Genomic DNA, 17,609 nt, shown 5'->3' on the forward strand with positions numbered 1-17,609 from the left:
GGTAATGTGGCGGTAGTGTGTATTGTTTTTATTGTGTGTATCAAGGGTGAAGGAGTTATAAGCCCCAGGGATGGGTGTTTAAGCCTTGCGGGTGGGTAGCGGGAGGGGTTAACCCCGTAATTACCGTAGCAGTATTAACCGTTAAGGTAATTAAAGGTTAACTCCACCCGCAGTCCCCTCACAAGGCCTAAACACCCAGCACTAAAGGTCAAATACCCCCTTCGCCCATCCCCGCTACCCACAATAAGCCTGGCATGGGTGGTTAACACCTTCATTGCCTTAGCGGTTAGGAAGTGGTTGTAAATGCATTTTTCCTGCATTGGATGCATGACAGGGGTCTCAGGTGCTGGGAAAGGGCCTATTTTTTTTTTAAGTCCCTTCTCTCGCTGCTCCTCACCTCTTCTCTCCACCCTCTTGCCAACTTTTTGTGCCCGGACGATTTGGAGTGGAATTCTCAATCCTAGATCGGCGAAAAGCTGATCGGGGCTACTAGAATTCAGCGAATATGAAAAAGTGGCGAATAGCGCCGAAAAGTGTCCATTTTTACTAGATGCTGACGAAAAGTTCCTTTTCGCCGCTTACTGCATTAAGCCCTAAGTTCATTTCGCTTAGTAAGCAAACACAAATTAGTGCGATTTGGCATTTTTTTTTTCCAAACGCAATTTGCGGTTTTTCTTACTGAATTCCGTTTTTACACAAATTTCAAAGCGTTCGGCACAAACATGCTAACGTTATCAAAGTTTTACGGAATAGGCCCCCATGTATTTAAAAGTTTCAATCATTTCCTCTCTCTTCTTTGTAAATGTCACGGGAGACCAGAACTTTTAACCTTTACCACTGGGATCGCTATCACCAGACAGGACACAATAATTGAATAAACAAACGTTTATTCTGGCACGCCAGCAAACACACAAAATACACAATCACAATGCAACACTCAGCAACTGGGGGCCTGCGAGGGAAGAATCTATCCTCAACCAGGTACAGGGGCTTGCTTCAGTAGAACGTCTTCTTCAACGTGCTTCTCAGTGCTATTCTTCCAATAGCACTTCTGAAAAAAACACCAGTCGTGTCTCCGATTAACTCCAAAATTCACCTGGTTCTCTGATCAGCTGTGCCTCTTACATACTGTAGCTCTCAGTCTCCTATCTTTTCCATGGAGCAGAGGCCTCCGACCAATCAGAGCACAGATCATAACGGTGCAGCCAATCGAAGGACGAAGGCTCGTCCGGCTGCACCAATCAGAGGGGGGTAGGTGGGTGGGGCGGCTTAGGAACCCTGGACCGCCCCTCGGGGAGTGAGGTGCTGGAAAGTGGGAAATTCGAACTGGTCAATGGGAATCGTGCCTACGTAACTGAGACCCGACAACGGTTCCCCCCTGCGGAGTAGGTGCCTCCGTGTCTCGGGAGAAACAGAGGCTCTGCACCACCGAGAACCAGTTCCCGGACTTGAATCACAACCCTTCCCCACCATTGACCCGGTCCTCAAGCAGTATGCAGCCCAGCTAAGTAAATTACTGTGTCTGCATGTGGAGAAATGCTGGCAACACAAAACACATTGCTGACTTGCCGACTGTGCGGGGACATCACTGACACAATGAATAAAAGTACTCTTTACACAATCCCAGTCCCCAAGACACACAGTTTCCCGCCTTCCAGATATCATACAGTGATTAGCTATTTTCTGGAAGAGGTTACACAAAACATAAGCATCCAGGCCAAAATCAACCTCACAGAGGCAGCCATTACACACGGGTTTGGGGCAGCCAGCCGGGCTTCACCTTTATTATGTGAGGCTGGCTACCCCACTGTCACAGTAAAAATGAAGGTCCTTTAGTCATTCCTGATAAATTCTACGCTGTATACTTAAGTAATAATCCCTGAAGAACAGGGCATTACTGGCCAATAATGCCCTGGCTGGAAGAGTTGAAGGCCCGAGGCGAAGCCGAGGGACTTTAACCCAGCCAGGGCATTATTGGCCAGTAATGCCCTGTTCTGAGGGGATTATCTTAATATATAAAATCGAAAGGTTGGTACTAGCTGCGGTGAATCTTATTGGTCCTCAGCCTCTGGCCAATCAGATTGGTGGCTCTGACGTCACCCAACTGCCACTCTCTTACCCCTCGGCGCCACACACACACACACACACACACACACACACACATGCTCTCTCACCCCCCCCATCACACTCACCTCCCTCCCCGGTGCTCACTCACCTCCCTCCCCAGCACTCACTCACCTCCCTCCCCGGCGCTCACTCACCTCCCTCCCCGGCACTAACTTCCCTCCCTCCCCTCACTTCCCTCCCTCCCCTCACTTCCCTCCCTCCCCGGCGCTCACTTCCCTCCCTCCCCGGCGGGGGAAACGGCAGTGGGCAGGCAGCCTCGCCGAGTGGCTAAGATGGCGGCGCCCGGTAGGACTCACCTCCCTCCCTGGCGCTCACTTCCCTCCCTCCCCGGCGCTCACTTCCCTCCCCGGCGCTCACTTCCCGCCCTCCCCGGTGTTCACTTCCCTCCCTCCCCGGCACTCAGTTCCCTCCCCGGTGGGGGGACAGGCAGTGGGCAGGCAGCCTCCGGAAGGACTCCCGCTCTCCGGCGCTCAACCACTTTCCCCACCGCCCAGAGCACGCTCTCCATGGCTCACCCCCCACCCCCACACGCCGCTACCCTGGTCAACTTCCCCGAGGAGCAGGAGGAGGGTGGCAGGGAGTTGCAATAGCTCCTTTGTGCCACTGGGAGTCGCCTGAGGCCACAACGGGGGAGAGAACCACTGGCAGGCCGAGGAGCGCGGCATGCTGCAGGGTGAGGAAATGCAGTGTGAGGAAATGCAGGGGGAGGAATCCAGGCCTTTGACGCCACCCCCCTGCCTTTGACGCCCCCCCCCCTGCCTTTGACGCCCCCCTGCCTTTGATGCCCCCTCCTGCCTTTGACGCCCCCCTGCCTTTGACGCCAACCCCCTGGCTTTGACGCCCCCCCCTGCCTTTGACGCCCCCCTTGCTTTTGACGCCCCCCCCTGCCTTTGACGCCCCCCCCCCCTGCCTTTGACGCCACCCCCCCGGCTTTGACACCCCCCCTGCCTTTGACGCCACCCCCCCTGGCTTTCAACCCCCCCCCTGCCTTTCACGCCCCCCTGCCTTTCACGCCCCCTCCCTGCCTTTCACGCCCCCCGTCCCCTCCCTGCCTCCGGGCAACGCCGGGTATATCAGCTAGTTACTATTATAGGCTAAATGTAGGCTTATTTCATAAATAATAGAGACTTTTGTATAGTAAAATAGATTTTTTTATTCAAATAAAATGGTAAATACATGAAACCACCTCTATATACGCTTACACTGCAGTTATCTATATCCACACACTGCCGCCCCCTCTGCCCCCCACACACACACACACACACACACTGGAGCTCTAGACACAACACAGCACCTCTTCTACACTCACTACACAGCACCTCTACACACACAGCAGCTCTACCCACACACACACTCTGCTGCTACACACACATGCTACCATCATAAACACTGCTACTGGCACACACACACATTGGAGCTCTATACACACACACACATCAGCTCTACACTCACACAAACTGCTGCTACACATACAACAGCACAACACACACACACACACACACACACACACACACACACACACACACACTGCAGCCACAATTAAAAATGCAGCCACTTACTAAACTTTGCACTCCCCCCCCATACACACAGCACAGCACAACACAGCACCTCTACACAACCCCCCACACACAACACTGCACCTCTATACATGTAGCCAGGTCCCCCCTGTCATGGCTGACCCCCTCCTCCCTTTCGGCAGACGCTGTGTGCGAGGGAGTGAGGGGGGGCCGGCGCGCGAAGGAGAGATCCCTGGTAGCTAGGGACGCGAGCGGCGAGCAGGCCGGTTGCCGGGGACGCGATTGGGCCGTCGCTAAGGCCGCGATCGCGTTGCTACCGGCCCGGCGGCTCGGGAAGCAGGGCGCCGCCATGTTAGGGCTGTTGCGCATGCGCAGTGCCCGAACCCAGCGCGGGAGGATCAGATAGCTCGCGCATGCGCGAGATGAGCATGCCAGCCCCCAGGGTGCATAGGGGCAGAGACACCTGACGCCAGGAAGCCAATAGGGCTGAGGGATTTGCCTGGGAAGAGATTGCTACATTTCGCGGGGTTCTGCAGCCACGCAGGCAGTCAGGATCCGGACCAGATAGGGGTAAGAGGTGGATGCAGGGGTCAGTGACCCTCTGCATTAGGCCAGCAGCCCCCAAGGTCCCAGTTAGGTCCTGAGCCATCTAGTAGCTTGTGGAGCTTAGGGACAGGCCCTAGATAGGGACACTGCCCCATTATTGGTTGAATAGACAGGGACACAGTGTTGAAGCCGTGCGGCCCTGTGAGGTGGGTTCTGGGCTCAGGACACCACCAAAGACCCTGCGACAAGGAGTGACATTGTTCGCGCTGGACTTTCAACCCACGCGTTGTGGAGGACCCCGTCGGATCGTGCGGATTTATATCGCGGTACCCGTGGCTGGAGCCCGGGCAGGTAACCTGCAACTCACGTGCACCAACCAGGCCTATCACCAAACATAGTGGCTGCGCAGTCACACATACACATGTACAGTGGTATTTGACTTCGGGAGCACGAGACATTTGGGTGGGGGTTACTGGACACAGGGTGGGGTTACATTGTGGGTGGTTAGCGTCCGCCGTGACGCCTAGAGGTGTTAGCGTCCGCCGTGACACCTAGAGGTGATAGCGTCCGCCGTGACGCCCAGAGGTGGTAGCGTCCGCCGTGACGCCTAGTGTGGTTAGTGTCCGCCGTGACACCCAGTGTGGTTAGCGCCCGCCGTGGCGCATGATGAGGTTATGCTGTTATGATGTTATGATGTTATTACGTGATAAGTGTGTTTCCATGCAGTAAAGCCCGTCCTGTTTTATATTCGGTAACGTTGTGTGGTTGTTTCCTGTGAGGGCCTCCTCCCACTCCGTTGGGATCCCTCCCAGGTGGAGGCGTTGCACCTAGAGATGTATGATATGTATGTACCCCAGGTTCCCCAAGCAGAGGCTTAGGCTCCTGAGAGCCACACAGGTTGCACAGCAAGCAGTAGCGCGGTATTCATAGGGAACCCCGTTACATTTGGAGGCGCTGCTGAGAGGTCAGACCTGGGGTGCCCGAACTCAGTAAAAATGTCGTTAGGTTACACGTTACCTTCCCGCCAAGAAGTGTACACGTGGGCGGTAAAAAGGCAAGTCCCGCCCTCACAAACCCTTGCTGTAGGACAAGTTCCCGCCAATGCCTCATCCTATGAACTATGTTTAATCCTAATGCAGTACCCAGGCTTAGAAGATGCCAGAATCTTGGGTCGCCGCTCCGACCCCGACGGGTCATGGTGCACCGTATTAATCACTGGGGGATGTGAATTGTCGCCACAGCAAGGCCCATCCAACTTGCGTTTCCACGGGGCCCTCAGCTCAGGGTGTCCTGTTATATATCCTGAAATGCCGATAAAACCCGAACCCTGTAGCCCCAGTACAGACCTGCTAGAGACTAGTATGCGCATGTCCCTGTCCCCACCAGAAAGTGTATGCGGGGATGAGGCCAGTGTATTATCCTGTGCTAATTGTCGCTCAAGCAGACGGAGCTCCAGCCCCAGTAGAATGGGAGAAATCCAATTACTAGCCCAGGCCATCCAACAACTGGGTAGGCCCAAGCACGAATCCCCTTCCCCTCAGCCATACCGCAAGTTAAAGCTCTTTTCAGGGGTAAACCCTACTCCCACTGGTGAAGAGGCTTTTGATGTTTGGAAGGAATATGCTTCACAGGTACTGGAAGAGTGGACCTGTCCTGATGAGGTGAAAAGACAACGAATCATGGAGTGCCTGCGCCCGCCTGCGTCCACTACCATCAAGATGTATAAAGATCAGCATACTGAGGTTACCTCACACCAGATGATGGAGTCGCTTACCCGGGCATATGGTAAGGAAGATGATGTGAGTGAGTTATGGACTAAGTATTACAATCTCCGCCAGAAAGAGGGGGAAGACCTATCCGAGTTCATACAACGGATCCAATTGCTCTTGTGGGAGCTACGTTCCCGCCAAGTCATCAAGGCCTCAGAAGTAAATGAGTATAGGCGCACTCAATTCCTGCGGGGAGCCATACCCACGCACCATATCGTGGTAATGATCAGATGCACGCTACAGAAGGGGGACCCCCCTACTCTAGAAGACCTACTGGATGAGGTGAAGGGTCACGAGGCCTATACTAGGTTGCATATGCCCAAGAAGGCCAAAGACCCTCGCAAGGATGAGACCAAGGAAGCAACAGTGCCCAAAGCAAAGGGAAGCAAGAGCGGTAAGGATACGGCCACCCCGGAGGTGCCTAGGTCCGCTCCCAGGTCACTTGACGGTCCGGGTCCCCGCCCAGACTTCCGTTGCTTCAACTGTGGCGAGCAGGGCCATGTTGCAAGGAACTGTTCGAACCCCACTAAGGCCCAGACCTACACTGTGACCGTGCGGAAAGCAATCTCGTCCCTATCAACCGTACCCGAGGATGTTGCCGAGGAGTCGGGGAGGCCTTCCACGGAGGAGACGCCCCCGGCCGATGCTTACTGCCGAGTAGGGCCCACCGCTGTAATAAGAGTCGTCGTGGAGGGGATATACTCTTCAGCACTTCTGGACACTGGATCACAAGTGACCATCATCTACCGTCCATTCTACGACCAGCACCTCAGCCATCTTCCCTTGCAGTCAGCCGAAAAGATGAAGTTATGGGGACTGAGTAATGATGTTATGATGTTATTACGTGAAATGTGTGTTTCCATGCAGTAAAGCCCGTCCTGTTTTATATTCGGTAGCGTTGTGTGGTTGTTTCCTGTGAGGGCCTCCTCCCACTCCGTTGGGATCCCTCCCAGGTGGAGGCGTTGCACCTAGAGATGTATGATATGTATGTACCCCAGGTTCCCCAAGCGGAGGCTTAGGCTCCTGAGAGCCACACAGGTTGCACAGCAAGTAGTAGCGCGGTATTCATAGGGAACCCCCGTTACATACACAACACACTTACTTCTTTGCAGTCTCTCTCCCCCCCCACACCCCACCCCCCCCCCCCCCCCCAATTCAACTGAATCTGCTCAGAAAATCTCAGTCACCTCCGGAGGGGGAGGAGTCAAACCGTGGCTGATACTTTTTGACCATTCCCCTGCGATGTCTCAGAGCTTTTACTTAATTCAAACCAATCCCCTGCCCTGTCCCTGAAAGCTGATTGGCTGGAAATAAACAGATTGAAAACTGCATTTTGCAGCTGCTGAAATTCAGGGCATTACTGATTGGATAATGCCCGGAATTTTAACCAATCAGAGAGCAGGGTTTTCAATAATGCCCTGAATTTTACTGCTTTAGCCTATAATGTACCATACATCATTTTAGTAGCCCTTTGCATAATCTCCAATTTATTTATGTCCTTCTGGTCTCCAAAACTGATCACAGTGCACTAAGTGAGGTTTTACCAATGATATATAAAGTGGCATCACTGCCTCTCTTTCTGCTCCCTATACAACCTAGCATTCTGCATTTTCCCCCATTGTTTGCTAACTTTAAAGTCAGTTTAATATTTACTCTCAGGTTCTATTCCTCTCTGTAGTAGCTGACGTTATAGTGCCAGTAATCTTGTATTCTGCCTTTGAATTTACAGTATGTGATCCAAGTGCATTATTTGTCATGTTTTGGCATTAAATTGTGGTTGTCACACACTTGAACATTCCTTAATCTACCTAAATGATGTATCCTTTTCTTTACCCCAGTTATGTCAACCATGTTACAGATCTATACGTCATCTGCAAATTGGCACGTTGTCCGTTCCAGACCATTTGTAAACCCAACTAATAAAGATATATAAAAGTGCACTGGCCCCATTGTAGATCCCTGAGCACTTTCCCCTCAATTGAATACTAAACTTCTTGACTTTATTTTATTGCATATATGCAACTTAAAGTATGTTTATTATTTAAAGAGTGATGTTTTTTAACCCACATTTACATGTATAATCTGTATTTGTATTGTGATATTAAGGGGCCTATTCAGTAAGCGTCGATAAGGCACTTATCGACCACTTATCGACCAAAAAGCCTACTCATATTCAGTAAGCCTCGATAAGTGGGTGATAACGGCCTGTGGGCCTCATGCAGTAAGCGTTGATAAGGGAAATATGGCCATGTTATAGCCAAAATTGGGTTTGAGATTCAGTAAGCGCTGATAAGTGCTTCATATCGCCAGGTTTCGGAGCCGATAATTTGGTTATGGCCAGTCGCCTGCCGATAAGCCTGTTTTCGACACTGATCGCCACTTTTTTAAATCGGCTGGATTCAACAAAAAAAAACAGCTTATCGGGGCTGATCGGCACTACGAAATTGAGATGTTATGGCCGATTTCTCCCGCCAACTAAAGTTGGCAGTTTGGACGGGAGAACGATCGCTAAGGCTGCCGGAACGGCACTTAGAAAAAAAAAATCTTCTGTACATCAATGGAAGTCAATGGAGCGGGGACGTATAACAGTATAGTACTGTTTACGTTTCATTGCTCACAATACAAGGGGGATTTGCATTACAGTGTGGGGGCATTCCCTGCATTGTGTCACAGCTGATGTGTCTTATTTGCATAACATTCGACTTTTACATGTTTTCAGCATTTGCGGGTCACATTACTCATCATGTGATGATGTGGCAAGGGAAAATACTATACTACACTCTTAAAGGAGAACCTCACATCATAGCACACATTTTACTCAACTCAGCGACAATTATTTACATGATGTTACACATGTCACACATGTCACACATACACAGTATATTCATCTTCCTTTACATTACACAATGCTTGTAATGTGACACGCATCTTTAAACGTTCATGTACATCTGTCTTCTCATGTTTACATATACTTTTGGGTCCTCCCTATTTTCATGACGTCACTTATTGGACGCTCAATCACATTGCATGTTTACATTGTAACCGTTGCATTACAAGCACTTCAACCTAACTTATACACACATGTACAGTAATTCATCATTGGGACACCTTGTAAACTCATTCTATACCAACTATCCTCCTTACACAAATGCATGCATATGCACACGACTATTCATTGTTGCCAACATGTCACAATAACATGGATAATTACACATGTTACACAAAACTTTTCCCACGTCAATCTCAGCCTTTTTGTCTCATTACATGACTGACTCTTGCGTTCACAAGTGTTACATGCATTGCACATGCAACTATTTATTTGCAAGCAATCTTTGTACAAAGCTTCACGTCACATCATTGCCAAATATCATCATTCCCTGCAGAATACACACAACAAATACTTAGAACAACAAGTGCACACAGCTTGCCACAGAAGTACTTTATTATGTTAATGTAACACCTTGCATTTTACTATGTCACCTGACATCATCACATACCTATTTAAAGGACGCACATTACCTGCTCATTCACAGCTACTCATTTCAAAATGTTGCGAATGTTTAGGAGACGCAGGAACATTCTTTTCTATGACATGCTTGCTGATCAAGAGAATGATATAGGGCAAGGTAGGGACACACCGAGGGACAGTGACAGTGACGCGGATACGACAGGGACAGGGAGAGGGACAGGCCGAGGGACAGGTAGAGGGACAGGAGATCAGAGGAGAAGACAGAGGAGACAACTTGTGCCTCGTCCGCGTCTGTACAGGGAGAGAACCCTGTTAGATGGGATGAGTGAGGAGGAGATTGTAAGTCGCTATCGTTTGAGTTCAGCAGCAATCTTAGCTCTTTATGAGGAGATAAGGGGGGATTTAGATTTTTTCACAGCCAGAGGTCGTGCAGTCCCTGGGCTTGTTAAAATGCTGTGCTCATTACATTATCTTGCTTCCGCGTCATACCAGACAACTGTGGGCATAGTGGGCGGGGTCTCGCAATCTACATTCTCGCGGGCCTTGACCCAGTTTCTCTATGCACTCAATAGACGCGCTAGGAATTATATTCATTTTCCTACAGAGGCAACAGAGTGGCTGGAAGTCAGGACTGGCTTTTATAATATAGCAGGGATACCATCTGTGCTGGGTGCAATCGATTGCACACATGTTGCTTTGATTGCACCTAGTCAGAGTGAGCATGTGTACCGCAATCGGAAGCACTACCATTCACTCAATGTACAGGTGGTATGTGATGCCACGATGAGGATAATGCATGTGGTACCCAAGTTCCCTGGTTCCAGTCACGATTCCTCTATCCTGAGGAACTCTTCAGTCTTCCATGCGTTCGAAGAGGGACATTTTGAACCTGGTTGGCTGCTGGGTGAGTACATATTTACATGTTCTAACACAAAACACATGTTGATTTAGGAATGTTGGCATTGTACAATTTGATCACTAATGTCAGCTTATGTGTGCTCCATTCATTATAGGTGACTCAGGATACGGAATTAGGCCGTGGCTCTTGACTCCGGTGCTAAACCCTCAAACTGAAGCAGAGGACAGGTACAATGCAGCCCATATATCTACAAGATCTGTTATAGAGAGGACATTTGGCCTACTCAAGACCAGGTTTAGGTGTCTGGACAGAACTGGTGGGGCTCTTCTATACAAGCCTCAAAAAGTGTCTGATATTATCCTTGCCTGTTGCATTTTGCACAATGTTGCACTCAGGCACAATGTACAGTCAGACCTAGCTGAGGCTTTGGTAGACGAGCATCCCACCCATGTAGCTGCTGAAAATGAACAAACAGCCAGTGGTGGCCAGACACGACAGAATCTCATCAATTCATTTTTTTCTTGTAAGTACAAACTCATATGTTCCTAGTACTACTTTTATAGTTTAATTATGTTATATTAACAATAATGTTTCTTTATATAACCTTCTGTTAGGACACAGATGAATATGGGTTGCACACCTTTCTTTTCTCTGCTGTGTGCACAAAGGGATGTGGCACCGGTATGTTATTGTTGCACAGGTTATATAATCCCTCTTCAATTGTACTTTAGTTGTGTGTATGTGAATACAACTTGGGTAACAAAGCAATAATATTTTAGCATTGTGTTATTCCTTATGCTAAGACAAAACACATATTATGCCCATAATCATTCATGCTTCTAGTATGCTTACATACAATGTTATTGGTGCAGTGTAACATGTACATCCATATGATGTGTACACCAGGCTGATTTACATTTTGAATGTCATGAAATATACATGGTGTTGTACATTTAACACCAAATACACACTTTGCTGTGTTGTTTACGGTACTGAAGATGGCATGTCAATGTTTGCAATTTATATATTGTTCCTTTGCATTATAGGTATATCTCCAGTATGACTGATCATGGTATGTATATTTGCTGACATCTCTCATAAGATGTGGCTACCTCAATCTTCCTATAATTATTGGAACTAAAAACCCAACATATTGGTTTAAACACAAATGTTACATATATGTACTTTCTGTATCATGTATATGCATTTAGCTACTCTTGAGCTTTCATGTGCATTGTATTACAAAATGATTACTCACATTTCATCACATTTTATGTATGTTTCCTTATAATTTCCATTAATGTAATATAGAGGTGGTTGGAGAAAAGGGGATAACTGTACTTATTTGTTTACTTACGGGAGCACATTCATCACTAGCATAGACACACTTTTTAAGACAACTGTTTGTGTCTCTTTCAATTGGTGTAGGATCCATGTATAACACCGACAAATGATAACACCAGCTTTATTATGGTAGCTTATATCATCATATTGACTATACTATGTATTTCTAAACGATTAATAAACACAGTAAACTATAGTTAGTTAGGTTAATGAAATATACACAGAAACGTACTTCATAACATGATGGTGATGTCATATTCAGAACATCATGCATTGGAGGGGACCATAACATCTGGCCAGTAACATTATTTGCTACAGTCCCAAACCATTTTATCTACATACCCATGTAACAAGAGATTTTAAAAATAAATGGCTACTTGGTTGTAAGTGTCCTTTACATTGGGAGAAGGAGTGGCTCACTGAGTAAAGACACACACTGGCACTGATAGTTTGAAGCAGGGGAGTCTGGTTCAATTCCCGGTGTGGGCTCCTTGTGACCTTGGCCAAGTCACTTTATCTCCCTGTGCCTCATGCGGCAAAAAAACATTTGTACGTTCCACGGGCCAGGGACCTCAGGCTGAAACATGTGTCTGTAAATCGCTGCGTACAACTAGCAGCCCTATACATGAACATGCTCATATTATTATTATTATTGTTACATAGTTTCGACAGTCATACGTTCCATTACATATTAGAATACACAAATGTGTTAGCAGAGTGGGAATGGTTGTTATATATAAAACACACCATGTCATAAAATGTTAGTAGTCATTAAAGAACACTCAATAAAAATTCATGAGGCACTCTTTTGCAACATCATTATGTTAATTAAGTGCTTATGCAATATAGGCATAAGGGTATCACATTTTTAATTGTTTGTTAATAAGCGCTGCAAGCAATATAAAATTAGTTCCATATGTAGTATAGTAGTCGGTGGCTCCTCCTCACAATCATCTCATATAAAGGTAGACTCTTCTGAAATCATACATTGATCCGATTGTATCTTCCCCGACATCTCTGAAATACAGCAAACACATGATGGTCAAAGATGGCACCTTACTAGATATGCATCCGTGACAACGCGTTACGCAGCTCTATATGATTGTGTAGATACACACGTCAGTCACTTATATGTTAGAAGTAAAACTGTTCATCAGTATGTAATGTTTCTTTAAATTTGTAGCAGGCATAACTATGTATAAGAAGTGAACGTTGCCTGTATACTGAAAGATGTGCGCGCACATCTTTGTGTGCGCACGCACTTCACGCTTGGCTCCACTAACTGTTAGCGCATGCGCAAAACAAAGCGTACGTTGTGCGTTCAATACATGTTGAAAATACCAGTAAACATAACATCTTTATTTCAAATACAATGAAGACGAAACTACATTCGTTCTAAACGAGTACATCTGTATTCTTTTTAAACAGACGTGTTTGAACAGAAAGCACGGCCGATAACACAATGCGCAAATGCAATACGTGTGACGTCATGTTAAGCCAGCGTGAAACGCACGCTAACACTCCTCCCACTCAATTAACATTCGGCTAACGCCCAGGGTACGCCTACAAACACTGAGCCGCACGCATCACACACTGCAGTTACCGTTACTATAACAAAACATGACAGCCAATAGGCTTTGAGGCGCGCACGTCGCTTGGGGGCGGGACTTACATCACTAATCCTTTTTAAGGACGCCTTGGCCCATGACAAGGGTCCCACGTCATACGTGGTGGACCCGGTTTTCAATGTTGTAGATGTTGCATGATAACAAAACAGGTATGTGTTAGAGTAATGGTAAAATGTTGCTAATATGTTTAAAGGGATAGGAAAGTACGTATATTTATTCCGTCAGCAATGTGTACTACTCTTTCAGGTCCTACTATATTGTATTAGGAAACAATTTGTTTGTGATCGCTACATGTTATGCAGTCTGCAATGTTACGCTGTATCCACGCATTGAAAGTGAAAATGGTGGTTACAAAAAAAAAAAAAATTTAAACGCAGAGTCAACGCATAACGATTGTTATATTTACCATTCTTCTAGAATTAACTCTTCGCCTGGCTGCAACTGGTCGCTCCAGAAATGCAAGGCATTTTCATCCACGCTTAACCCAACCGCTGAATCCAGTATGGCACATATCTCCTCCAGGATGCGCTCATAGGAATCGCCACTGCTTTCTTCAAATAATTGGTCGGGAGGTAGGTTCATTTCTTCCGGTTCCCATTCCAATGCATTTTCAGCTGAAAGGCTTGGTACATAATCATAGTACTTTTGTTCTTGTACAATGTGGGTTTCAGGAATGGAGGCTGCAGATATTGCAGCACGTATCGATTCAAACGGATCAGTAGTAGCGGATACATTGCTATTGCCATTAGGAATAAATATGCCTTTCACGACAATATAAGTGCCGTCTTTCAGGAGAAATTGTTTTTCCGGGGCAATCTTCCAGAAACCATAGGTGTGTTGTAGCTTATCCTGGTCACGTTCAAAAAAGTCATTACTTGATAAAGTGAATCTTATTGAGGAATTAAAATTCCGTGCATGCTTACGGTCTTGGTAATAAGGATATTTTGCTCGAATGAAATCATCGATTTGGCGTGTGCTTGCTTTCTGTCCGCGACTGTTCAAGATGGCTTCACAGATCATGTACTTATACCCTAAAAGGGGATTAATATTGTTAACGAATTCATCAGCCATGTCTGAGTAGCACAAAAGCTGTGTGCAGGTCTGTGTTATTTGCTCATCAAAATGAATGTGCTGAATGGCTAACAAACTCCTGTTTTTCCTTGTCAAGGTCAACAAAACTAACTACTTTGACTCCTTATTTCAAACGCCAATTGGATTTGTTTGTCTAATTGGGTTAACAGTTGTGGTTCGTGATATGGGACTGTGGGAGAAACATTTCTCCTTCTTTTATCTCGTTTGTGAAAAACATCCCTACACTTTGAATGCGTTCACATAGTGTTTTTTTGAAAACTAACAAAGACCAGTGTGTGAAAATATTTCTTAGCCAGGCATATCAGTAAAAACACACCTGCAAAAAGAAATGTTTTTTCCCCGCTTACATTTCTGTGTGTATGTGAAAGTCTGGTTAACTCCCTGTCTGCATGAGTTTAAATACGTGTGTATATATATATATATATATATATATATAAATATATCTCTTATAAAAATATATATATATTTATATATTATATTTTATTTTTTTTTATATTGCAGGAGTACACACAACATTGATGGCATTAAGTATACCTTGTATGAAACCTATTTAAATGGTGAGAAACATGATTGAATTAAGTAATAAACATTTGTTTAAGCACAATACTGTTAGAGTCTCATACTTAGGATATTTCTCAAACATTAGGCCTGTATTATTAAAATAGTGTTTTCACAAGGAAGCATGAAGTGTATTAGTTTGTGTATACCAGTTTATATAGTACTATATATATATATATATATATATATATATATATATATATATATATATATATATATATATATATATATATATACACATATATACATATATATATACACATATATACATATATATATACACATATATACATATATATATACACATATACATATATATATACACACTCACACACTCACACTCACACTCACTCAGTGTGTGTGTGTGTGTGTGTGTATATATATTATTATACATTCTGAGATGTTATAGAAACGAACACACAACTGATTAAAGGACAAAATTACAATGGCCAAGCAAGGCAAAGGTAAGTAATAATTTACACATAATCCTGCTGTACACGTACAAGAAAGATGTTTGCACTTACTTAGGTGTTTTAATAATTGCATGTGACTAATATGCATATGCAATTCTTACATCAATTAACACACCCAAATGCAATGTTTTGCTGCAAAGTCAATGGCAGCTTCTCTAAACTTAGCAACTGGCTCCTGGTGGACCATTACTGAACAGACGATTACAACATAAATATTTATAACACAATTAATTATGAGTGTTAACATTTCCAAAACTTCACGTGTACAAGAACATAGTTGAAAGTTTGGAAACAACACAGTCTTCAGCATACATACAATAGTAATTAGATAATCTGAAGTCAACAAAACAAGGCCAAAGACATATTTTCTGAATTATAACATTTATTTTTTTTGTTCCTTTTGCGAGCGAGTAACAGGCCTGCTTGTTGTCTCTTGAATTTTCCTTTTTCTTTTGCCACCAACTTTAGGCACAACAGAGCCACTTTGAGTGGCCTCTGGCACTTCACGGGCAGGGCTTGTGGCCAGTGACTGTTCACCTACGGGGCTTGTGGCCAGTGACTCACCTACAGGGCTTGTGGCCAGTGACTCACCTACAGGGCTTTTGGGCAGTGATTCACCTACAGGGCTTTTGGGCAGCGATTCACCTACAGGGCTTTTGGGCAGCGATTCACCTACAGGGCTTTTGGGCAGCGACTCACCTACAGGGCTTTTGGGCAGCGATTCACCTACAGGGCTTTTGGGCAGCGACTCACCTACAGGGCTTTTGGGTAGTGACTGTTCACGGACAGGGCTTGTGCCCAGTGACACATGTGAGCAAGTTGGTAGACACTGCACAAGTGATGGTTGGTCTGTTTCATGTGTGTCTTGTTTTGTTTTTGTCGCCTCCTTTGTAGGTGTCTGCTGCTGAATTTGTACAGATGGCAGCGGTAGGATGTCATCAGGAACCTGCACAGCAATGTCTGCTACTTGACCGGTAACATTTGGGCCTGGTGAATGAATATCAGATGAATGTGGTGAAAACTGACCTGCATGAACAGATCCTGGCTGGGAGGTGTTGAATTGTGGTACATTAGTCATTCTCCAGTAATTAGCTTGTGTTTGCTGAACAACTAATGCTTCGAATGAGGTGTTGATTTTTTGCAACTGTTTAGGCACTTCAATGAAGACTCTGTGGAGATGTGCCAATTGTGATACTGTTTCTTCCTGCAGTCCAATCATCCTTTCCAGCACTGTCATCATGTCTGAATGGCGACGATTTTCTGCGTCCACTATTTTTCCCTCTGAAGCTACAATTGCATCGTATGTGGAAGTTGATGGACGATTTGGCGGTACAACAGTTTCTATTGGCACCTCTTCATGGTCACATGATTGTATTTCAGTCTCTTCTGTGGCGTCATCCTCATCATACTCATCATCCTCATCACCATGATGTTCTAAAAAGAAATGTACACATTATTAAATGGCATGTTAATGTATGCTGTGTTACTATGTAATTGTACTGTGTCCTAAGTAACACCTAACATGTTAGCATACGTTTTATAACCTCATTAAAAACTACCTTGACTTACGAATAATGTTTGGACTCAGTATGAAATATGAATGAATGAAAAGTTGCTCTAAACTCAGAAGTCCTACATGATAATTAACATCACTAACACAATACATGTTGCCTTAAACTTAATTTTCACTGACACTAAGTAATCCTATTTAAAGAAGATGTGCAAAACAAATAATGCACATGACAACATAACATATAGAAGAGCACATATTATATGGCCAGCAAATGATACACTCACCTTCTAGTAGTGTTGAGCTGGCTGACCCAGGTGAAGACACTTGTTCCATCTCAGGTGACACATGTCCTCCATTGGCAACTATATATAACAATAACATAAGTTTTACATTTACATGTGTAAATATTGAACAAACACTTATTGTATGTTCTGTATTTATGATTAACTAACAACATCAGTTCCTTAACCGAAAATGTGTGTGAAAGTGAACATAAATAGTTGTAATAACACTGTACATGCCTGTGTACTTAGAATTTTTGAGTTCCCTAACATACAACATACTATGTTTCTGCAGTAATGCGTGAGGATAAATAGATTAAATGAGTACATAAAAATCATATGTTGTGTAGTGATATCAGTATCATAATGTACATAACTATCATGAGATGACCATTCACAATGGTTATCATGAAGGTGGTCATATTGCAAAAAG

At 45.2% G+C, this 17,609-nt stretch overlaps 1 protein-coding gene across 1 annotated transcript; it reads right to left on the reverse strand.

Annotated features, from left to right (window-relative positions):
* Positions 1 to 15,764: 15,764 nt before the first annotated feature.
* LOC142490703 (uncharacterized) lies at positions 15,765 to 17,253 on the reverse strand. Its single transcript, XM_075593121.1, has 2 exons — positions 17,180 to 17,253; positions 15,765 to 16,816 (listed from the first exon to the last, which is right to left on the reverse strand). Exons 1-2 carry the CDS (start codon positions 17,226 to 17,228, stop codon positions 15,765 to 15,767), a joined length of 1,101 nt encoding a protein of 366 aa, XP_075449236.1. The 5' UTR covers positions 17,229 to 17,253.
* Positions 17,254 to 17,609: the final 356 nt, after the last annotated feature.

Source organism: Ascaphus truei, chromosome 3 (genome assembly GCF_040206685.1).
Source record: "Ascaphus truei isolate aAscTru1 chromosome 3, aAscTru1.hap1, whole genome shotgun sequence".
Lineage (NCBI taxonomy): Eukaryota > Metazoa > Chordata > Amphibia > Anura > Ascaphidae > Ascaphus > Ascaphus truei.